This window comes from Callionymus lyra, chromosome 3, assembly GCF_982586985.1.
Source record: "Callionymus lyra chromosome 3, fCalLyr1.hap1.1, whole genome shotgun sequence".
NCBI classification, from domain to species: domain Eukaryota; kingdom Metazoa; phylum Chordata; class Actinopteri; order Syngnathiformes; family Callionymidae; genus Callionymus; species Callionymus lyra.
The window spans coordinates 12,082,406-12,107,095 of NC_141820.1; the positions used below are offsets into that span (position 1 = coordinate 12,082,406).

The 24,690-nt window shown below is 41.2% G+C and overlaps 1 protein-coding gene across 2 annotated transcripts in view; it reads left to right on the top strand.

The window, feature by feature from the left end:
• Positions 1-24,690, top strand: part of hivep1 (HIVEP zinc finger 1) — a 55,874-nt gene that overhangs the window by 25,721 nt on the left and 5,463 nt on the right. For both annotated transcript variants that reach the window (XM_087786457.1, XM_087786458.1), the window contains exons 3-6: positions 16,977-17,030; positions 18,020-23,679; positions 23,765-23,901; positions 23,992-24,167. In XM_087786457.1, coding sequence (XP_087642583.1) covers positions 16,977-17,030; positions 18,020-23,679; positions 23,765-23,901; positions 23,992-24,167 — 6,027 coding nt within the window. The remainder of the gene's footprint in view (positions 1-16,976; positions 17,031-18,019; positions 23,680-23,764; positions 23,902-23,991; positions 24,168-24,690) is intronic.

Consider the following 24,690-nt stretch of genomic DNA (forward strand, 5'->3'; position numbering starts at 1 on the left):
ATACAGGGTCAATGATACAATATATTGTAGACACAAGGATATATGTGTAGTATTGTCCGAGTACCTGACTGTGGTGTTGAGTATTTACATTAATTTGTTTTGAAACCAAAATATGTCCAAACGTCAGCTTTGAAATCTGCTGGAGTCGACTGTATCCTCTTGTTCTCAGTCGTCGGGGGTATTTATCGTTACTTTAACTGCGGAGGACGTAATGACTGCTGCTATCTAGTGGCCGGAAGTATAATTGCAACACAAAAATGAACCAATGCTGTGAATATTTAAATTGTAACTAAAAAACTTGAAGTGTTTATCGGCAAGAATCCGTCGATACAATACATATCACGATACAGGGTCAATGATACAATATATTGTGATACTGTAGGAACACGGATATATTTGTAGTATTTTCCAGTACTTGACTCTGGTGTTGCAGTATTTACAGACCACATGACTCTTGACGAAGTCGTAACTGCTTTCATTTGTTATGAAACCGAAATATGTCAGCTTTGAAAGCTGCTGGAGTCGTCTGTATCCTCTTGTCCTCAGTCAGTTTATTGTTTGTTTTTGTTTTAGCCGTGGAGAAGGTAATGACTGCTGGCCTGGAAGTTGTAAATACTAGTTAATCTTAAATTATATGGTCTTTCATTGGACTATAAACTAGACAAGAGTATCGATATCATCCGAGAGTGAATGAATGTTTTGAAAGTCTCCCGGCGTTATTTAAAATGCATTATTAGTTAAAAACACATTTTGATCCCTCTGAAGGAAATTAATGATGTGTGCGTTTAAAAACTTAATGGATCATATTCTCAACCAGCTGAGAAAAACCAGCCCCGGAGCTCATCGCTTGTTTTTTTCCCTCGCTCTCCTTTCGAGGATTAATCATTGCGGGTCAAGGGGTTAAAGGGTCCTCCAGACACTGACCTGGCTCCAGGTCAGTGGCTGGTGTGTTCCTCCTCCTCCTCCTCCTCTTCCTCCTCTTCCTCCCTCCTCCCTCCACGAGGACGAGGGTGAGTCGTTGTTGTGTAGCCTGTGTTACGCAACACCACGGTCCAGAGATAGAGCTGAACTTAGACACTGGTGGCTTCTTCTTCCACACGGTGAGCTCATCATCTGAGAGCGTCTCCCCCGCCGTGATGCTGGTGAGAGAATAGACGCCATGAAGTCAGTCGTGACTACATGTTGCTTTTTTTTTTTTTTTTTAAAGCCCTCGACTACTGCTTTCTATTGTCGGGAACCTCGGCTGCTCCTGTAACACACACTAGGGATCGCAAGCTTTGTGTACTGTATATCAATTAGGAGTCTTAGAAAATATACATACAGCAATATATATTTTTCATGATGCTGTGATTCAACAGCATTGTATTGATTCTATTTATTTATTTATTTTGACTTGAATTTTTTAACCATAATATTTACTTAACGGTTTACAGTTCAATAAAGTATGTTTAAAATAAGATAATTAATTTATAAAATGTACAATTATCAAGCAACTATTTACACCTGTTCCTTTTTGTGTTGCAATTAAACTACCAGCCGATAGATGGCAGCAGTCGTTACATCCTCCATGGTTAAAGGGACGACTGGGGACGGGAGGATACAGTCGACTCTAGCTCCCTTTTAAAAGTTGACGTTTGGACTTATTTTAAGTTCAAAACAAATGAAAGCAGTTCATCATCTTCGTCAAGAGTCATGTGGGCTGTAAATTCTGGGTATGACTGAGGACAAGAGGATACAACCTATCCAGCAGTTTTTAAAGCTGATGTTTGGAAATATTTTGGTTTCAAAACAAATGACTGCAGTTACGACTTTGTCAGGAGTCATGTGGTCTGTAAATTCTGGGTATGACTGAGGACGAGAGGATACAGTCGACTCCAGCTCGTTTTAAAAGCTGATGTTTGGACATATTTTAAGTTCAAAACAAATGAAAGCAGTTACGACTTCGTCAGGAGTCATGTGGTCTGTAAATTCTGCAACACCAGAGTCAAGTACTCGACAATACTACAAATATATCCTTGTTACTACAGTATCACAATATATCGTATTGTTGTCCCCTGTATTGTATCACCAGAATACAACTTGAGGTACATTTCAGACATGAACTATGGAAGGGATGTACAGTTAAACAAAGAAATTGTTTGACTCGTGGAATCTTGTCTAAAATAACTTGTGTTACATTCAAAAAGTTCAATTAAGTTTGTGTATTTAACGGGAGACTCTGACCCGGACATGGCTGACCTCTGAGCTGTTCGAAAGGTTTTCAGAACTCCAGTTGTTATCAGTTCATCTTCGCTCCGAGCTTCATTAACTTTGCTAACTCCGTCGCCGCTCGAGTGCACTTCAGTGAATTTAGCCCAACGATCTCTGTTGCATTTGGGTCTGCAGCAGCAGCACTTGTGGTTAATCGTGCCTCTCACGCCCAACATTGATGTTCCAACAGCATTTGGATGCTTTCAATTGAATTCAGAGGCTCCAAGGGTTTGACGTTTCCAGTGCTGATGAAAACTGATGTGCTCTGAAGGTGGAAAAACATTTAATAATTCATGTTTTATTGTTAATATTTTGTTTCAATTTCGTCCGTATTACTTCATGTTTTTTGAAAGGCAGTTTTAAAGGTTTGTCACTTTAAAATGTGTTCCTTTTGCCCTTTAACAGGTATTTTACTTTTTAACTATGTGACTTAAAAATATCAGAACAGAAGACGCAATATTCTGGCAAGAATCTGTAATCAACGATACAATATATAGTGATATTGTAGTAACAAGGATGTATTTGTAGTATTGTCCAGTACTCTGGTGTTGAAGAATTTCCAGACAACATAACTCTTGACAAAGTTTAGACTTCATTCATTTGTTTTGAAACCAAAATATATCCAAACATGAGCTTTTAAAGTTGCTGGAGTCCACTGTATCCTCTCGTCCTCAGTTGCAGAATTTAATTTTTTCCTTTAGCATGCGAAAGAAATAATGACTGCTTCCTTCTAGCAGCCTGAAGTTCAATTAGTGCATAAAAATGAACAAACCCCTTAAATATTTGCATGTTAATTGTAAATAAATAAATAAAAAAAGCCAGTTATTTTATTAGTTGTAAATAAAGAACATACTTTTTAAATTCAATTTCACACCGATTTTTAAAAATAAATACATTTAAATAAACCATAAAAAAACAAACCAAAAAATACAATATGATTTGAAAGCATATGCATTGCTGCTGAATATCTACACAGTTTTGTGATAAATATACAGTATATGGTGATACAATAGTGTATAAATATTCAAGAGTGTATTCAACCTTCAGCTCCTCGTATTTATGTGTAGCATTCACAGCTAATGCGTCTCATCCTCGTCGACTTCCTCTCGGGAAGTACAGAATATTTCCATATTTCGACGTGACGACGCGTCTGAAGTTCAGCTTTTGTTTTGACTGCGAGAGAACGTGCGGCTCAGACGGAACACGATGATGATGATGATGATGATGATGGAGGGAGGCAGCGACAAGGAAAGGAGGAGACGACAAGAGGGGAAGAAAGAGAACAGGGCGAGGAAGCACCATGTGTTTGCTCCCCTGAGCTCTTGCGTAACACGTCACCTCCTGCCGACTGGTGGTGATGGCGGAGGCTTCGGGAGGACGAGCGTGTGGAGGAGGAGGAGGAGGAGGAGGAGGAGGATGATGGTCGCGGCCTCGACCGGACATCTGTATGTTGGACAGGTCTGGAGAGTGTGTGTGTGTGTGTGTGTGTGTGTGTGTGTGTGTGTGTGTGTGTTACATGAGCCTCGGCAGCAGATGGTCGTCTCTCGGAGCAGCTGCAGAGAAGCCCAGTGGGAGTGAACGGAGGCTGCCACAGGTTTCTGAGCCGAGATGATGGCATCGCTCGCTGTTACTCGGACAAATACTCTACAATCATCTTATTTTGAGATGTAAAAAAGTGTACCAGCCAAACATTTATCGCTGGCTCCATCTTGTTTTACTCTTTTGAATACTCTTTTTCATAGATTGTATCTGCCCCAGCCATTACATTATGACCACCTCCTGACACTAGAGTATTGTGCTCACAGTGACTTAACTAGTTACTCTTAGTGTTTTCTAGTGATGAGGCTTCATGAAACAGTTGGTGAGGTATCATGATACAGTGTTTTCATTGGGAAAGACCACTAGATGGCACTCTCTGCTTTTTAAACTTTGGATATGATCTACTAATTCAATGAAACCTGACTGTTATAACTTGTACATTCATCAGCAAACTTTATTTTTAATATTCGTTTTTATACTAATATAGTACTGTACGAAAAAAAGTTTTGCGGTCTAGTCTAAAATTTCCTATATTACGTTGGTCCCCGCTAACCTTTCCTTCTGAGTCGCTGCTGAGACAAAGTGAGTTAAATGACTGGAAGTTTTCCGTCATTTCGTCATTTTTAAGAGCCCAGGTTACCACACTGGTGTCATCAGCTGTTTCATGAAGCCTCCTTTTAGCAAAACGTATAGGAAACGCAATACAGTTGCTGCCGTTTTTGACATATGATCGGATACTGAAATTGATATTCAGTGAGATATTCCATACTCAAAACACTTTACAATATTTCAGGGATTGAAAAGAAATAGAGGAATATTTAATGGATTTACAAGAAAAAAATTCACAGGTAAATAATTAAAAAAACGAAATAATCCTGTTTTCAAATGGAAAGTATATAAGAAAATATAATTAAACAAAGACAATTTTAATGAGGTTTTATTATTTCAACTTGTAAAAACTGTAGATGCAACAGATAACTTTCAAATTACAGTAGACTTTGGGAACTCGAAGCTGTTATTCTTTTATTTGACAACGTACAGTATTTAGGGTTTTTGCTGGAACAATTGTTGAAAAGCCAAGAAATGCCACCGATTGAACTACCTTGTGGTGTCGTGGTCAGGACTTATGGTTGGATTCGTGAAACATGGCTTTTTATACCATGATAGATGTTTTAATTGCATTTGTTTATTTAAGCTACAGTACTATAAAAAGTCTTGAAACTCCTCGGTGTAGGTATGCGATGATTCAGTGCTTTTTTTGTTGTTTTTTTAGGTCACAAATAAAGAGAATATGTAATAAAGGAGATATGACATTATGTATCATATCCGTAATTTACACAATTTACTACTTTCACTGTTTAATGCATCATTAGAAGAAGATATAAATGGCAATTGTCCATATTAAACCATAATGGGTTTAATCCCCCCCCCCGGCCCCCCAACCTCTGGAGGGCGAGCAGCAGGAGGTGCTGAAGGAGTCGAGGGCGACGGTGGCGATGAGAGAGAGAGAGAGAGAAAAAAAAGCTTGAGCCGGAGCAGGATCTGACTGCTGTTTTGTTGCGTGATTAATGACCTCACCAGGGATAGATCCTTATTTCCTGCGTCGCCTCATTGCCTTTTGTTCCGTTCGCCGACTCTGGCTGTCGCGGCTTCATAAGCCGCAGATCTAATTAAGAGTTGCTTCTTTTTCCTAGAAGGCTCTACGCTTGTGATCGTCCCCGTCGTCGTCCTCGCCGACGCCGAGCGGCGCTCAGATTAGACGAGAAGATCAACATCTGTCGAGTGCATGAAACATGTTTTGCGACAGTTGGGGAAGAAATCCGGGAACTGAGCTCGGATGACGACGCTGTGTTTGGATTCGTTTTTCGTCTTAATCCGGTTCAATCCGAACCTGGAATTTGGTGTGTTTTTGCAACTGTAAAAACTTATATTTACTTATTAACAGTCAGAGTTCTCAATATGTACCTTGCATAACCACATGAGCAAATATTACACAACTATGGATTAAGTACATTTTTGTGTCATGACCCGACTTGATGAATCGCACAGTTGAGTCGTCGAAAACACAACATTTTGTTAGTTTCATTCGGCGATCTTCCGAAAATTAAAGCGTTTTAATCGACAGCAATTCAATCTTTTTGTGCTCTGACTCAATGGGCGGAGCTTAGGAGTAAAAAAAATGCTAAAAAAAAGGTTAATTTTCAAAATAAAGGGCTGGTCCAATCAGCTGGACTTTTACAAAACATTGTTTTCCGGGACCATGTAGAGTCAATAAAGCAAACATCGAAGTAAAAACAAAAAAAAAGTGATTTAGTGATACGTGTCATGTGAAGTACCAAAAAAAACACTTTTCAAGGGTTGGTATCATAAAAAGTCAGATGTTATATAACTTTGTGTGACCTAAAAAGATATGTTGCATTGGAATCATAAGGAATTTTTCTTGTCTATAAACCTAATTTAATTTTATACACATTACTTTATGATTCTGTTACTTTCTATCGGTGCTTCTCAGGTGAGATGGGGCACCACAGGGGTCCGTCCTCGAGTCCCTGCTTATCATATAGCCATTACACAAAACTATAGCTCTGGTTGTGTAGTTTTCAGGTAAATATCACTCGAAGATGATGGTATGTTTCCATTTACACGTCAACATCCGAGCTCACGTGTCTCGTCCGAATCCAGAAGCAAAAGCGAGAGGTTGACGAAAATCAAAGCCTCGCAATCAAAGTTCTCATGACTGACTTTGAAGTTGTTCGTCGAAAAAAAAACGACTGGCTCAGACTGTGCAAATCAATTCCTTTGTACATAAAAGAAGGAGATTGTTGCGCCGTGTGAGTCGTTGCCGGAGAAGTCGAGTCCTAATCAGCTCCGACTTTTTTGCCGCCGCGAGTCTATTTCATTATGTTCCGACTCCGTGTGGAAAGATTAGCATCAGTTTGACCGAGAGTTATGAGATGAACTTGTGGTGGTTTGATGGATTGTTTGTGTTGGAAACGGTGTCACGTATTAACAGCATCTTTTAATCAAAATAAATACCAAAAAATCTCAACATGCAACAACAATGGTGACTCGCCTCTCGTTTCAACACCGATTGTCGTCATGTTTGTGTCGACATTGTTGCGACGAGGAAGTTCAAAATGGTTCACGGTTCAGGATTTCCAACGTGACTTTGCTCTATTTTTCCTGGTCACAGTCAATATTTATCTTTGCGCTGGACCTCTGCAGGGAAACCTCACAATTCCACAAAATAAAAAAAATCTATCTTCCTGTTTGTGTCGCTTCAGACTCGCGCACAAAATGTTTTTGTGTTTCCCTCGACGCGGATGTTTACATCCTGCGGCAGATATATCTCAAGTCTGTGAACGACGCCCCGGAGTTGAACCCTTCACCCTCGACCCTATCAGCGTCTAGTAATCTGACTTTCTGTCGTTCCGAACTCACTCCGGGGCGAAACGTTTACATCCTAATGGTTTACGTTCGCTCATTAAACATTCCACCGGCCGACAAACTAAAAATAGAAATTCTTCCATCATCAGAAAAATATTTTTCTTTGGCCACCGACTGTTTGCTCACAGAGGAGGACTGTTGTCTCGCCTCGCGAGGAGGGATCGTTTCTTTGAATCCCAGCTTCAGGAGAGTCAGAAGTACTATTTCCACACTCGTTTGCAAACATTTAAAGTCTTTTCACGTTATAAAAAAGGCTGTTTTCATTCATATTTCCTTCAAATGTTTATTAAAAGATTAGCATTTAGCTAAACTAGCATCATTCCAGTCAATGTACCAAATGTATAAAGTTTATTTTTTAATATTTTACATCTTGTCACAGATCTTTACACTCTTTTTATTTTGTAACCTCGTAACCCAACGGAAAAAAGAAAAGGTTTGTAATTATGAAGTTGCTTTTTAAAATATGTAAAAATATAAAATTTGGCAGCCTCCCTAATAAAACAGAAATATAAGGTCAACTGTATTAAACCTATTAAGATGCCAGTTTTTAATAGAAATTTAAAAAAATAGCTAAAATATGTCACCATTATACAGAGAATTACAATAACAGTTTGTAATAGAATCTGCTTTTGTTAGAGTTAAACAAAAATGAACAGACATAAGATAAATATTGATGGATTAAAAGTAATAAATGAAGCATAAATCTCTTCTCTACGACTTCAGCAACATGTGAGATCATCTCTCCTTTTACTTTGGTCCTCTTTTGTTTCTATTTGTGTTCAAAATGTGCTTTTCTTAGGGGGTTACACAAAAAGTTTTGACCAATTATTGGTTTCTATTTTTGGTGTGAGAAAATTTCTGCTCTGAAAATGTGCCCAAAAAAACCCCAAAACATTTGACTTATTTTCCACAGTTTAAATGCAGCAAAAAGTCTTTCCATCAGGTGACAAACTCAAGCAAAGTTGGTTCAAATATAATAATAGATTAATGTTGATACAGTGAGCAGTGGAGACGTCAGTGTTTAAGATCAATAACAAAGATTATGGATTTTTTTTAAAGAATTATTTTAAGAGACTTCCAACGGTAGTAAACCAGATTGTTATGGTCGATTAAAGTTCCGAGAATGAAAAGATATCATCGCTCTCGTACTTCTGGTTATAGACAGTTTGTTGAGATAAGAGTATGATGGTGGGAGGTGATTGTGACAGGAGTTATGAAATACAAAGTTATTAAGTTATTTAAAGGGAACTACAAAACATGGAAACTATATATATATATATATATATATATATATATATATATATATATATATATATATATATATATATATATATAAAAAGTGAAAGTGAAAGTGAAAAAGTCAGTTGAAAATGGATAGCTGGAATGAAAAAGAAGTATCAAGGTTCAGAAAGGTGCCTTTTGAGGGTATAAAGATGCATTTTTGTGGCAGGAAATGTTACCTTTTAATAATTTGCTTAAATCTGGAGACTATCTGAACGTTACATTTGCATTAGTATACAGTACAGTTGAAAAAGGTGGCTGTGATAGCTGGAATAAAAAAGAAGTATGAAGGTTCGGAAAGGTAACTTTTGAGGGTATAAAGATGCATTTTTGTGGGAGGAAATGTTACCTTTTAATCATTCCCTTAAATCTGGAGACTATCTGTACTTTTGGAACGTTATATTTGTATTAGTAAACGGTAGAGTTGAAAGGGTGGCGGCGATAGCTGGAATGAAAATGAAGTATGAAGGTTCGGAAAGGTAACTTTTGAGGGTATAAAGATGCATTTTTGTGGGAGGAATTGTTACCTTTCAAGTATTTGCTTACATCTTGAGACTATCTGTACTTTTGGAACGTTATATTTGTATTAGTACACGGTAGAGTTGTAAAAGGTGGCGGCGATAGCTGGAATAAAAAAGAAGTATGAAGGTTCAGAAAGGTAACTTTTAAGGGTATAAAGATGCATTTTTGTGGGAGGAAGTGTCACCTTCTAATCATTCGCTCAAATCTGGAGACTATCTGAACGTTACATTTGCATTAGGAAACAGTAGAGTCAGTATGAGAAAACATCAGTGATCTTGTTGATGGTTCAGTGAGTGGTATAAAGGTGGCGCTGTGCTGGGTTCATTTATCCAGGCGGGTGTTTTTAAAGCTTCATTACTTTATTTTAAGGACATAATAGTTCCCTTTAAAGCGCAAATAAATAAACCAACGTAACCGAAATGCATATTATTTCCTTTTAACCTTAAAAAACATTCAATATTCTCTCCATCTCCTGACATACATCACCTGAGCTGAGCCATAAGACATTATTCTGGACGACAAGAAGTGATCAGAGCGTCGGGTAAACGCCTCAGAGTTCTCAGTTGGTGAGTAATCTGTTGGGCAACCAGCGTTTGGCAATCATCATGAGATCCCTCCTCCTCTTCCTCCGAGAGAAAGAAGGAGGAAGGCCAAGAACAGGATCCCCTGGAGGTGCCAAAGCCGGTTTAAGTGACGTCACCCTTCGCTCGCTCTGCTCTCCCTCCTCCCTCCCTCCTCTCCTCCTCCACCCTCTTTCTGGGCCTTACAGGAATTCCCCTCCTCGTCACATTATTGTGCGGAAACCACTGGCAACGCCCCGTAACGCAGCCCATTGGCTGGGAATTGTTTGTTTTGACACACAGCTATGTGAGCGCTGGTTCAGACTTTTTTTTTTTTTTTATCTGCACATGTAGTCACCGAGTGTCAAGTCCAGACTTAGAAATGAACATTGTGTCCTTCAGACTTGTGAAACTAGTTTAGCAAACACAAACGGGCATTTTAATAGTCTCGTAAAAACGGTTGCCACGAGTGCGAACGGTCAGAACTATTTCCTGACATCATGAAAGCGCAGCGAGGGGAATTCCTGCGGCATGATGTACCTTTTAAGACGGACGGTTAACGTTTTGTTTTGATGAAAGTGCTGAGAAAATAGAATAGAATCTCTTGATTGTCAAGTTACGACATTTTCCTTGGAAAATGAAACTTAGCTTAGCGTGTTTACACCGCTCGCAGCAAACTATACAGTACGAAAAATAAATGTATTCATTTTCTGTCACAGATTAATGAGGGTTTGCGGTCTATCTCAGGTTTTCGAGCTATACATGTATAAAAAATATATAATTTAATCAACATACACAAATTAAACTGATGCTATCATTATGGGTTGTGTTATTAAAAAAAAAAATAATACATTTAGCTAACCATTTTATCCAAAATTAATGTTGTACCAGAGCTAGTGACTGGAATTCGAACCAGTGACTCGATAGTACTTGTTGTTGTTGAGTCAGAATCATAAAAATAAATACAAATGGACCATGAATTCTACTGTTTGTACATAAAAAGTATGAATTGAAATGTGTAATTGATAAAAACAGATCAAGTAATGAAGAATTTAAATGGTTTCTAGTTGAAAGTGGATAAAAAAATAATTGAACAATTATTTAATTAAATTAAAAGATTATATTCTGACAGTGTTTTACACTGAAATTCAGTTTTGCGTCTCCACACCTCTCGCAGCAAACATTACAATACAAGAAATAAAATGAAGAAAATGTACTGATGCTACCTTCGTAAGCAATAAAAAAAACTACATTCAGCTGATACATTTATCCAAAATTAATGTTGCAAAGAAGCTAAAAAAACCACTGGAATTCAAACTTGAATTGTAGTTGTTGTTGTCATCATAAAAATAAATAAATAAATGATGCATTCTACAGGAAAAAGAAAAAAGGATTCATTTGGAATTAGATAACTAATAAAAAAAAACCTTTACAATTTTTTTAAAATCTAGTGCTTTCCTTAATGCTCGCGTCGAGAAACAAAAGTGTCATCGGAACTAAATTTGGCCGGTCAGCAGTGTTTGTTCAGTTCAGTAAATGACAGAGTTCAACGAGGCAGCTGAGGGACGACGGTGCCAGACCCGCCTCTGGACCGGCAGCTACAGAAATAAGCCACAGAAGTTGGAACAGCAGAGAAAAAAAAGCCGTGACCTCACGAGTCTTGCATGTTCCTGGTTTATTTAGCCGGTTAAAATAAACCTAAAGGTTACATTTTTTTTTATTTTTCTGTTGAGTTTAATTCAAAGTCCACGCGCACACATGCACCTCACTCTCCAGCGAGAAGGTTTCTGGTTAAATCAATTTTTCAGCAGCGTGCCCACGCAAGTCCCAATGATCTGCGGCCTCCAGTCTGCTGCTTCTTCCACCTACGGTTTCCTGCGGGGGTACAGAAGCGAGCAGATGCTGCGACGAGCCGCCGTCTCTGGCCGCGCTGGGAGAGAACCATCAATATTTCAGAACTATCGACGGCGTTCACGGCGACGTGTTTAGGGGCAGAACGAGGCTCGATAAGTGTGTTGATGCGCCGGCGCGAAAATAATAATAATAATACATGTACTGTAACCAGCTGCAGTTCGTCCCTAAGAGTTGTGTAACGGATTTAGTGTTTGTAACACAGTCACGAACCCGATGAGCTAAAGTGCCGCCATGTTTTTAAACTTGATTCTTCAATATTCTAGTTTTTACTTCTAATCAGTGCATTAATGCAGTTATTTATGACTTGATGCAGTGAGAATTGTGACCCGCTCTAGTAGAAGAACTCACATTTCCATGATCCTTAAAACTCTGCATTGGCTGCTAGTTTTACATTACCTTACCTTAGTTTCAGGATACATTTAAAAATTCTGGTTCTTACTTTCATGGTCAAGCTCCTCCTACCATCAGTGATCTGATCCAGCCTTACACCCCAGCTCGGGCTCTGAGGTCTGTGGATCAAAATCTACTGATGGTTCCTCGCAGAGGGTTCTGGACCAGAGGAGAGAAATCCTTCCTAAGCTTTGGAACGATCTTCCTCTCCCTCTGTGTTTGATGATCTACTGACTCCTTCAAGAAACATCTTCAGACATTTTTATTTGTGCTTTTCTCTGATTTTCTTGGACTCCTGTGTTTGTCTTATATTGTTTTGGCCTTTTAAAGTATATATTTTAACTGTGTATTATTTTCTATGGTTAAAGTGCTTTTTTGACGCTGGTCTAGAAAGATCTTTACAAATAACCTTTACTGACATTACTTTACCTAAAATGACACTTAATTTTTGTACATTAACTACTAATGGGCTTTTTTTTAAAGTCAGGTCCGAGTGGCCTTGAAAAGAGTCCACATGGCAACCATTTCTATGGTTGTGTACATGTAAAACTAATATGCTCTTGTTCTCAAGGTATTTTGTGAGTCTAGAGTCTCTGTCTGGTGTGCAGGTTTTTGGATACGCACCTAATGCGTATAAATAATTCAACAAAAAGTTGTTTTTGCTAAAATTTTGAATGCAATAACAATTTGGTATTATAATTTTTCGTGTGAGTCAAAAGTAGATGCCATAAAAATCTGGATTGGATACAAAGTTTTTGCATGTGGTTGCTGCTGTAGAAGTCTTTTGCTGCCATTCCTGTGTGTAATGTGTGCGTTGTGTACCTAAATGTGATAAAAATGATAATACATTTCAGTTACAAAGGCGCCTTTCAGAACACACAAGGACACCATACAGACCTTTTTCTTTTTTTAAAGAAACAAGTAGAAAAGGTGTTATGAAATAAAAAGAAATGAGTTAAAGTGAATAAGACAGTTTAAAAAGTTCTGTTTTGAGCTAAGTTTAATTACAGTCGGTGTGTTATTGTTACAAACGTCTGGTGGAGGAAGTGCCAGAGGCGATGGCTGGAATGAAAAAATAAGTATCAAGGTTCAGAAAGATGGTCCAGACTCTTCAGGGGAAACACCTCAACCAGCAGGTCCTCTTACACGAGTGCAGTGTCCGACATGCCAGAACTAGCGGACGGATGTTTTCTCCTAAAGTCTCAGGACTCCACAGGGAAACCCCCCTCTGACTTTAGACCGTGGCAACCAAAGCTGAAAGATAAAATTCCTGTCATGGGTTTGCAAGGGTTTGGTTTACTCTGGGGACTCCGGTTTTCTCCGACTCTAATGACTAGATAGCAACTGAGACCTCTGTCATTCACCAGAGACTCAGTGTAGCTCAGATGCTTCTGTCCATAAAACTGAAGAACACAAGAGAACTTCTTTCGTATGGTCCGGTGAAGTTACCCGGCATCTAAACGGGACGGCCGGTCAGACCAGGACAGGGATTCCTCCTTTCTGATCACGTCTGCACTTCCTGCACTTTCAGACCGGCGTCCCCCTTCTGCCTCCCTTCCCCCCCCCGAGGCTTCGTTGTTTTCTCAGTGTGCTGTGTGTTCGTGTCCGCGGATAAAGAGTGTGTCAGATGCTGACAGTTACACATATACGGCTAATTATTGCGCGGTCAGCTGCTGAGTCGTCAAAAAAAGCCGCTCCGTCCTCTTGACCACAGGAAGTTCAGTCAAGATAGCATCGGTTCACTTCCTCCTGAGGTTGAACACTCTTTGGAAACTAAACAAGACGATGAAAAACCAAAGTCACAAATCAGCAGCGGTGACTCAATTTTAAAACGGCGTTTATTTTGTTGTTTTTTTTCTTTGTGCAGTCGCGGCTGCGTGATTGTGTCTTTCTTGGGCGGGTGTGTCGACTGTGTGTATGTTTGCACACAGCGGGTGTGTAGAGCAGGCTGGTGGAGCCGCGGTTACATAAGATCATCTTTTACCCACCGAGAGGAAGAGGGCAGCTGCCGACTAGCATCTCGTCATCACATCGCCTGCGCGAGCTCATCCTCTCTCGGAGTCTCAGCACTGTTGCTTTTCTAAAGAACGAACCCCCCCGCCTTAAATTGTTCTTAAGTCAAGCCTCTCCTTGTGTTTCATCGACGAAAAGCGTCTCCTGCTTCGTACTGTCTTTGTTTTCGGAGCTGATGCAGTGTTGTGCATACTGACGACACCTCGCAGATGCTGTTTTCCTAAAAACAAGCGCTGCTCCAGAAGCGAGCTAATATCTTTGGATGCCCTGCAGGGAAGAATGTCTGTTTGCAGAAAATGACAGAATCTCTGTGTTTGAAATACCACGGTCCCTGGAGGGGCAGGTTTTACCCATGAGGCCACACGATGACGTGGGACAGACATCCACCTATCTTTCAACTGAACGATCAGTTTCATTTGTGTACCTTTAAAAACATCAGAATGAAGAGTGTTGCTACCGTTTTTATGAGCTTTTCGAACTTCTAGCAATGACACACAAAAGAGGAAGATCTAAGAAAATAAAGCTAGTCTCTGTGTTAAATACATTTCGAGAGAAAAATAATTATATGAGAAGAACAAATTATCAAGATGTAGATCAGGGCAAAACGAAACAAATCTTCCTACTACAAATGCAAGACATATTAATTTATATATGTATTGATAATTCTTTATATGTACAATTTATGTTGATGTACGTTTATAATCGCATGATCCAATATTGCACAACACAATTAAGTATGTACAAAATATGTTATAGGAATCTTGATTCACCTGTTCGCTTACAGCTAATACTCTAATAAATAAATATAAGGAAACACAAAAACTACCTAAATAACCCTTTTTTTAACTTTTATATGGCTGTTGTGACAACATATTATCAATCAATAAATGAGGGTATATACTGCTAAGCTAACCTCACTGGTGATCTAGTAGTCAAGACATATTCACAGCATTAGATTGATCAGAAATGTACTTTTTATAACTAGCCAGCACAGTTCTGGAATCATGGCAGTTAAATATTTGATTGTGTTATTGAGAAGCCACGATAGAAGGGCTCCTAGGTGGAGGTATGTAGTGTCTCTGTGCTTTTAAAATGGATATTTGTTTCACCCCCAGGAACCACATACCTTTTATAGCTCTAGATGGGTAAGAAACTATTAGAAAATAATGCAGCATTTAGCAGGAATTGATCCCATTTACGGAGGAATACATTGATACCAGCACTTATTTATTAAACCAGTAGACTCTTCAACACCTCATACAATGAGAGCTAGACAACGTTTTTGTTAACAAGAGATCATGCTCTGGATATATTCTGTCATTTGAGACCCATGTTTCACAAGCTTTTGACTATTTTTGTTTGCGTATAGTTCTTATCTGGAATAAAGCTTTGGAATTCTCCCAGATGCCGAAATGTTAAGTGTCCTGTCAAGTGAACTACATTCCAAACTACTCTATTCTCACTGAGATGCCTGGTAGTCTTTTGAACAACCATCAAATTTCCAAACTTTTTTTTTTTTTCATATCTTCTATTGTTCTACCAAAACATGCATGAGTGGCTTTTATTGTCGTCTTGGGACCACAAGATTTCTGCACACGTGGTTAAATGTTTCAATGCTTGTCAGGGAAACACACAGCCAGCGTGAAAAATCCCTTCGGCCCCAACAGCCATAATGAGGGAACTTTGAACAACCTTATAATTATTCCCTGTTGTCTTAATAACTTTGGCAGAGTTAACGGAATATTTTGTCCTTATTAAGGGTGAGGGATGAGGGGGAAGGCTGCCGGGTCTGTTTCCAGTCATCCGGGCTTAGGTTTCCTGATTTCTTTCCACGCTTCAGAGCTCCACTTCACCGATGTCATTCAGCGTAAGGGGTCTTGTTTGCGGTCCCGTTACGTAAGGAGGACAATCTGATCCATAACCGTTTGGACTCGAACATACACGACCGCTAATGTGATCGTTCTTGGGCAGTAATGTCTTATCCTCAGAGGTATAATACAAGACATATAGCCATCAAGCTGTGCAAACAATGAGACGTTTTGCCCACAGGAATCTACCACACAAGCCTCTGACCACAAAAATAAGCATTTATTATCCCTAATTGCTTTACAATAACAGTTGTTCTTCCTTTCGGGCAGCTGCGAGCCGTTCGCTATGGCAACAATAAACGAGGGATGCTTCAGGATCTCAACAATCCGGAGACATTTCGCAGCAATTCCATCGTTGGAAAACTGATATCTTCTTGTTACACATGGGGCGGCGGCGGTTGGGGGGGATAGCATTGCTTCCGGAACATCCCAGCGGATGCTCAGTGTCTTTATCATGTTTTATTTCAAGGACACGGATATAAAAAAAAAAGTGTGTCTGTTGCTGTGTTTATGCAGAACACCTTTGTTTTGCTTCATGGCAGATATTGCACATTGGGAGTGAAGGGTAGGGGGGGGGGGGTGTTATGTAATGTGTGCCTGGGATATGCAGAGCAGAAGGAGATGGCGAAGGGTGTGACTACAGTAACGCACAAAAGCCTAATCCATTGACCTCCTGGATGAACCTTCGGTGGTTAGTCGTCCTCTGCGTGTTCTCATCGTTGCATAACTCTTGCCTCAATAGCATGTGTGCCAGCCAGAATTGAAATCATTTTCTCCAGGCACTCTTTCACCGTGGAATCACATCACCACCCCAGATGAATTTGCAGATAACTCAAGAAAGCCTCTATCTCAGACGTCGCATTCAGACACTTCATGTGATCTTTCTGTAGGTGAAGGAAGTCGATAGTACCGGCTGCAAACTTGACACATCGTACACTACGAAAAAGGTGTGTGCACTCGGGGGTGATTTCATGACACTGCCATTGCCTGCTTGACGATGACAGTAGTTTCCACAGTGGAATCGTGCGCTCTCTGGGCAGTGGAGGAAAGTCTGGTTTTCATTTTGAAAAAGACTTTTCGTGCTGCTGCAGCCGTGTGGGCAGCATCCCCAGTATCATGAGGTTCATTCTGTAAAAGCCCTCACCGTGGTGTCTCTCATATTGAAAAGGCTTTCTGTTTTTTTGTGCCGCAGATAAAATCGAAGAAGCACAGAAAGAGCTCAAAGACCCAAAAACTGCACTGAAAGGTAAGAACTTATCGCCCTTTTTTTTTCTTTTTAACAGACTTTGACAGCAAACATACTAAAAAAACACACACTGTCACGCTCACAACAGTTGTTTGGTGAAACCCTAATTGGTAACATTGTGTCCGCACCATGCTGACGAGTTAACTGGACTTACCATGACAACATCAACCCTCAAAAAGGAAGCCGTGTTTATTTGCAGGCCACGCAAGCTTTAATTGAATCAGCCGCTGTTAATCAGATTGAGAGGAGACTGTGAGGACATAAGTAAGAATATCCAAGTCCTCCTCTTAGAGAACATGAGGTCAGTGCACAAGAATGGTCTTACTGAAGAAAAATGTCGGGTTTTTTTCAAGACCACTTCAACTTGTTTTGAATAGAGAACAAGGCTAAGATGCATGACAGTCCTAGTCAGTCAAGTCCTTGTTTTTATCAACAGTTTTTAGACAAAAGTCTTTATTGATTTTTTTAAGTATGGTCAGAAAGCTTCTAAGGGAGGTCTTGAAGAAGAGATATTTTTCCAATAATCAAAGTATTGCATGCAGCGCTGGCGATGCAGTGAGAGTGCTAGTAGTTATGATTGTAACAGTAAAAGGCTTAAGATCCTTTAGAGATCTACATAAGTTCTATTTAAGGTCATATTTTTGTACAACAACATCTTACACATGTTGAGTTCTATTTGCAGAACGGGCCCTCAATACCGTGATTGTTCTGTGCAGCTCTGGTAGCTTGCATGTTTGTGGAGGAAAAGATTAAGTTATGTAAAGGCAAGGCGTTCCTTAATCTAATTATACTGGTGGCCCTCAGGGACTCTGACCTCATCCAGGGAAATACCTTCACAGGCCAGGAATCAGTGACGAGGCATTGGTGAACTTATGCAATGTTTCCTCACAGGGTCAGAAAGACAGATCGTTGGTAAACAGACTATGGTGTCTGTTATGTAAAAAAAAACTTGCTTTATCTGTCACTCATTGCTGTGTCTCCATCCATAGGGATCACTGACAGCAAAAGAAATGTGGACAGCGTTAAAGGCCTGAAGAGGAAGAAGGTTGTCGGGGAGAACCAGCTGAAGAAAATCCCCAAATCTCCAGTGAAGAAACCTTTGAAGCAGAAAAACCCAGAAGTTACTCACCATGTAACAGCTAAAGAAATCATCCCTTCTTGCTCTTCCAGCAGTCCTTCGCAAAGCCCCTCACCCTCATCCAGCGTAAAGGTAGATCCACCATGTGTCCAACCAGTCACTCAAACACCTGAAGGGGGTGTCTCTTCCACTGATAGTGATCAAGTGCAGCTAGAGGATGCTTCCTCAAATCCAGCTTTACGTGATGCTGAAGATGTTTACAAGAGTGCTTTAACTTGGGCAAACGTTCCTCAAGAGACCACCAGTAACAAGCAAGGTCGTGAAGAGGATCTTTCTCAAAAAAGTGCTCCCCTTGATGTCTTACTGAGGGCCATGGAGTCTGATTTGAGTATTCTCTCCGAGAAGAAAAAGCAGGTCACAACCACTGGTAAATCTTACACATTCGCCGCTCACCCTAGTGGAGGAATCACGAACATGTCAGCGCTGAATATGGGTCTGCAGTCTCCACACATGCAGACGTACTACATTGATAAACAAGGCAACTTCATCGGCATTGCACCACAGCTTCAATCCAATGTACAGGCACCTCTTCAGAGTGCCCCCTTGCAGTCTCCTGCCATGTCTCCTGCTCAACGTTATATGCCGGTCGTCTCAAATCCAGAGCAGCCAAGATTGCACATGAGCATTAATGCTGGACCAGCCACGATAACTCACACACCCATTCCTTCAAGCTCCAAGATTTTACCACAAAGCCAACCCCCTGTGGTCCAAACATGCCAGTCCATCTCAGCCAGCGTTCCCAGCACCATTCAGGTTCCGGTTACGCCTGGGAGCAACCAGCTCCAGGTGACGACTGTGATGAACATCGGGGTTGACCAGGTCTCGAAGGACCAAAAGCCGAAGAAGCAAGGAAAATATGTTTGTGAGTACTGCCAGCGAGCGTGTGCAAAGCCAAGTGTGCTGCTCAAACACATCAGGTCTCACACGGGTGAAAGGCCGTACCCTTGCGTGACCTGTGGTTTCTCTTTCAAAACCAAAAGCAACTTGTACAAGCACAAGAAATCGCATGCCCACGCTATAAAACTGGGTCTGATTGCACGCTCTGAGTCAGGAGGAGGATCGCTTTCGCAAGAATCGGATAAAGCACTCGGAATACATTCCGAAGCAGAAGATAGCGGGGACAGCGACGAGGAAGGTAGCACTGCAGACCACGATCCTGAATCTTCACAGGGAAGTGTCGCAGCTCTGTCTGAAAAGAGCTTACAGTGTGCTTCCGCATTACCAGAAGGAGACTCTTCAGTTGCAGTGGACTCAATCAAACCAGTACTTATTCAGCGTGCTCAAGAACCAAAAGCGACAGCTGCACTTCCAAAAGTTGTCTTCTATCCAGTTAACGTGTCGCCCCTCAGAGCAGACAGCCCACGAGTGACGGGGTCGGCACCTGAGCAGACAGCTGCACAAAGACAACGAGAGTTTCAGGCTGCCAATTTAAGATCAAACATAACCGTCCTGTCATCTCTGAAGGAAGTAGATGGTACAAATCCTGCACTTGAAACAGTGAGTGAAGATGAAGACCAGCAGTGCAAATCTCCTATGTTGGGCGGGCATGGTCAGCTTCAGAGGCAGCAAGCAACAGATTTTTCACAACAGCAACAAGCCAAGTGTTTGTTAAGTCCACGCAGCTTGGGAAGTACAGATTCGGGATACTTCTCCCGCTCGGAAAGTGCGGACCAGGCCATGAGTCCGCCAAGTCCGTTCGTAAAGATAACGCCACCAGTGGAAACGGATATTATAAAGAATGGACTTGTCAACGTCTCTCCCGTTATCGCTACCGTGATGCATGTAACATCTGAGAGGAAGATACAGTCTACAGAGGGCCAGATGCGGCCACCACTAGAAGCAAAAACGCTGTCTCTGGAAGAACGAATTTCAAAGCTAATCTCTGATAATGAAGCAGTAGTGGACAACAAGCAGCTGGATAGTGTAAAGCCAAGAAGGACTTCTCTTTCCAGGAGGTGCAGCATTGATTCACCAAAATCTTACATATTTAAAGACTCTTTTCAATTTGATCTGAAGCCCATGGGAAGGAGGTCCAGTTCCAGCTCAGACATCCCAAAGTCTCCATTTACTCCAACAGATAAATCAAAGCCAGTCTTCCTTTTATCTGTTCCATCTCAATATCCCCCGATGGATTGTTTGCCAATCACAAGAAGTAACTCCATGCCAACTACCCCGGGAAACTCTACTCTTCCGCTCAACATTGCTCAACTCCCACATCCTTTGAGAATCTGTCATTCATTCGATGAAAAAATCAGTTCATTAAATGATGATGTCTTTTCTTCGGCTCCCTCCACCCCTAATCCAGCCATACATTCACGCACTTTGGTCAGACAATCTGCTGTTGTGGAGGACTATTCCACGGGAGAGGGACATGTTCTTTCTTCCGTACGTTCCATGGAAGATGCTTATCATGTTTACAGTAATTCCACTGAAATGATTCAGCGGAGCCATTCTTTCGAATTTGGACAGGACAGGCAGAGAAAGCCACAGCAGAACAAAGGTACTATGTACGAATGTGAAACGTGTAGAAACAGGTACAGGAAGTTGGAGAATTTCGAAACGCACAAAAAATTTTATTGCTCAGAACTTCATGGTCCAAAAAACAAGCCCAATGTTGTAAAAGAAACAGATCACGACGTCTTTCAGGTTACTGTACAGCAACCCCTGATTGCTAGATCAGGAGCAGTAGATCAACAAACATCAATCAGAAAAAGGAGGAAAATGAAAAGTGTCGGAGACGAGGATGATCAATCCCCGACGGAAACTAAACCACCGTGTTCAGTCAGTTTTGATTCATGCCAATTACAAACATCTCTGACGAGTCAGAATATTCCTCAGCATGCCGTCATAGTCGACCAGCAGAAGAACAGCCCCTTAAAACAATCTCAAATGCAGCTTTTATCGCGCGGTTCAAGTGGTACAGACTCCAGACTGTCACCAATACGAGAGAGTCAAATCAGCAATTCGCCTAAGGGTGAGATGCAAAGACAAGGCAGTGGTACTTCAGTCATTAGACACACTAATTCTCTAAGTCGTCCAAGTTCATTTGAGACAGAATCTATTGAAAGAGCTTCTTCCGTTGAGCTAAAGGAAAGTGAGCTTGTGAACAAGCCTAAAGGAGAGAACACGGTTACTGATGCTTACCCGGAAAAAACATCAAATCTAAAAATGACCAACTATGGAAGGGACAGAATGGAACAAAGCAGTCAGGAAAACCCAGCAGTAACAGCTGGTGAGCATACAACTCCTGTTCACCAGTCTCGTCTAGTGCGTCAAAACAACATCCAGGTTCCTGAGATATTGGTCACAGAAGACTCAGACAGAGAACATGAAACGCAGACATCTGAGTCAACAGAAAAACCGGTGGATCAGTTTAACTGGCCTCAAAGAAGTGAGAGTTTGTCTAAGTTACCTACGGAAAAACTTCCACCTAAAAAGAAAAGAATCCGTCTGGCACAAATGGACCACTCCTCCGGGGACTCCAGCTTTGAGTCTAGTCTTTCGCGTAGTCTCAGTCGAGACAGCAGTCTCTCACGATGCTCAAGTATTTCAGCTTCTTTCGACAGAGACGAGACATCCCGATCAGAAAGTCCTTTAAGAGTGGAGAGTGTTAGCAAAGCTGCAGAGCCACAGGGGCAGCCAGGAGCTTTCAACACCCTGGGCGTGCCAGGAATGATGAGGCGTGCTGCATCTGAACAGATCACTTGTACTCCACCATCTGTGGAAATCTCATGCGACTACCGTAGCAAGTCCTTTGACTGTGGAAATGTATCGCCCAGAAGATCTCCATCACCTGCGCCACATACAAAAAGTGGTCAAATTTCTCAAGTTCCCTTAATTGAACGGAGACGAGGACCATTAGTTAGACAAATGTCTCTAAAGATCGGTCCGGAGAGTCAACAGTCTATTCCGAAAACAGTCATACCCCTGGATAAGGCATCACTCACAAATATTAGTTCTTTTTATCAGCACAGACCCCAACAAATTCATATTGCCAACAGGCGGGCTCCAACACAACCTTTTGTCCTACAGTCTGGGGAACTACCATTGCAAAAGAATGAGAAAATGGTGCAAAGCATTCATTTGGGAAGCTCAAATCAACAGCCTCAAGTTCAGGGACTTCCACATCCTTGGCATCAGACCTCAAGAGTTCAAATAAGCCAGAAGGTACAACCAGTAAACCAGATCCTTGTGTGTCGGGAAAGTATGCAAAACAAGCAGATGGAAACACAAGAAAGTAAATCGTTAGTGCCCAAATATCAGCTTCAGTGCCCTGCTGTGAGAGCGAGCCAAACATTCTCCTTTTCAAGTACTCATGGAACTCAGCTTACCATGCCAATCTTAACAATCCCTATTGCCAATCCTGTTTTGAGCGTTTCAAAGTCTTCAGACATGCACAAGAATGTATATAATGCACATCCAGAGACAAAAGTTGTTTTCCCAAGTGAACTGCAAAGAGATCAATTTGATCAGTTGCAAACCAGTGTTAAAACATTGCCACAAATATTGATAACTCATGAACAACTGCAGTCAGCACCTGTGATCTCCTACAAAAACAGTCTCTCTCCCTCTCAGGGCGGAGAAGATGATAATCACACACTTAACAGTCAAAACAATTGTGCCGATGGAGCCTCTGGTCTTGAGTCTACCACTTGCACACCGAAAATGGCATCTGTAAACCTTTGTCCTCAGCAGGAGCCCACTGCCTCGAGCAAACGAATGTTGTCACCGGCCAACAGCTTGGACATTTACATGGAAAAACACCAAAAACGTGCCAAGGACGAACACGGGGTAGCCTGTCTAACAGATGGCAGGTCAGTCAGTTATCTGAACTCAAAGATGGCGGAGGTGACGCGCCAGAGGAAACTAATGCTTGTTAGACAGGTTTGCACTACGGAGCCAGTAGACAGCCCCATCGAATCTGACGCCCCCCCACTGCCCCAGGTTAAAAGTGACCAAGAAAAGGACACGGAAGCGACCGATGATGTCAAGCCCATGTCACCTGATTGTACATTGGTAGAGAAAAACACGAGCATCGTAATCCCCTTGAATTCATGCAGCAACCAAAGCAACGTTCATCCAACAACTCATCTCAAGCCTCAAGAAAAATCCGACCAGCAAAGATGGACTCCGAGTAAATCTCCTATCAGACCCTCGACTTTCCAGAGCGGTCAAGTAAAACTGACCACGTCGGTTTCTGTGGTCAACACCAAAGACAGTCACCGGCTGTCATTTCCCAGCCTGAAGACCACCACCACTTACACCTGGTGCTTTTTGATGAAAAGAAAATCTATCCACGTACCTCAGACGGATCTGAAGACCTCTGCGTACACTTCCTGGGCCGTCAGCCCAAACAACCCAAACCCACTTGGCTTGCCCACCAAGGTCGTCATGTCTCTATTCGACTCAAAACAGACCTCCAAAAAAATACAATACACCTCCGCCATAAGGACGACTGGGAAATCGGACATCTTGTCATACTCGAGCAAACTGAAAGACATCGTTCCAAGGGTAATCATGTTTTTTTTATTCATGCAGCTCTTGTTTTTTGTGTTATTGTTATTATTAGATTTATTCATTGATTGAATATCTGTAGGTTCCAGTGACCAAAAGGCCTGTATCAGCTGAAAGAAGGAATAAAGTAGCACCAGAAACCCAGACCAGCAACGAGTCTGAGAAGGACAGCAGTTCCTCCAAGCAAGAACCAAGACGAGTCAAGATATTTGACGGAGGGTACGAATGAACTATTGCTCTTGACGCCAATTAAAACTAAGTAATTGCAGTGTATAATTTAATTAACTGTTGTTCCTTTCCTCTAACCAGATACAAATCCAATGAAGAATACGTCTACGTACGAGGTCGAGGTCGTGGCAAATACATCTGCGAGGAGTGCGAGATTCGCTGCAAGAAGCCGAGCATGCTGCGCAAACATATTCGCACCCATTCGGATGTTCGCCCGTACCACTGTGTCCACTGCAACTTCTCCTTCAAGACGAAAGGTGAGTCTTTTGTCTTGTTTTTGAATTCGCAAATTACAGCTATGACAAAGGTTTAAAGTTTGAGATCATATATTTTCTCATACGTGATAATGGGGGAGGTGGTGTTTAAATGTTGGTGGTGTTGCAGTCACGTCAATGAAATGAATGAACTGTATTATTGTTCTACGGCTGATGGGTAATACTTGGGAATCTGGAATTCAGTAGCTCTTTGGTCGCCAGTTGCTAAAAGTCCTGGACATAGAACTCCTTATCTTTGCCATTATCAATTCTTAGTTCATCTGATCACATTTTATGCCTTACTTTTATTAAGCCAAAGCTAGAGCGTCTATGTGGTAGTACCAACTGTCCGAGATCTTGTTTGGTTCTTAATCTACTTTATAATTCCTGCTTGGTACTGGCCATTGCAGACCAGAGAATGCTATTGTTTAAATTTAAGGCGGCGTTTGAACGGCATCTGAAAAAAATAAAAGGCAAAATGTGTCTCTATGTTTTCCAACTAGAATATAGCGTCCGTTTGCACCAA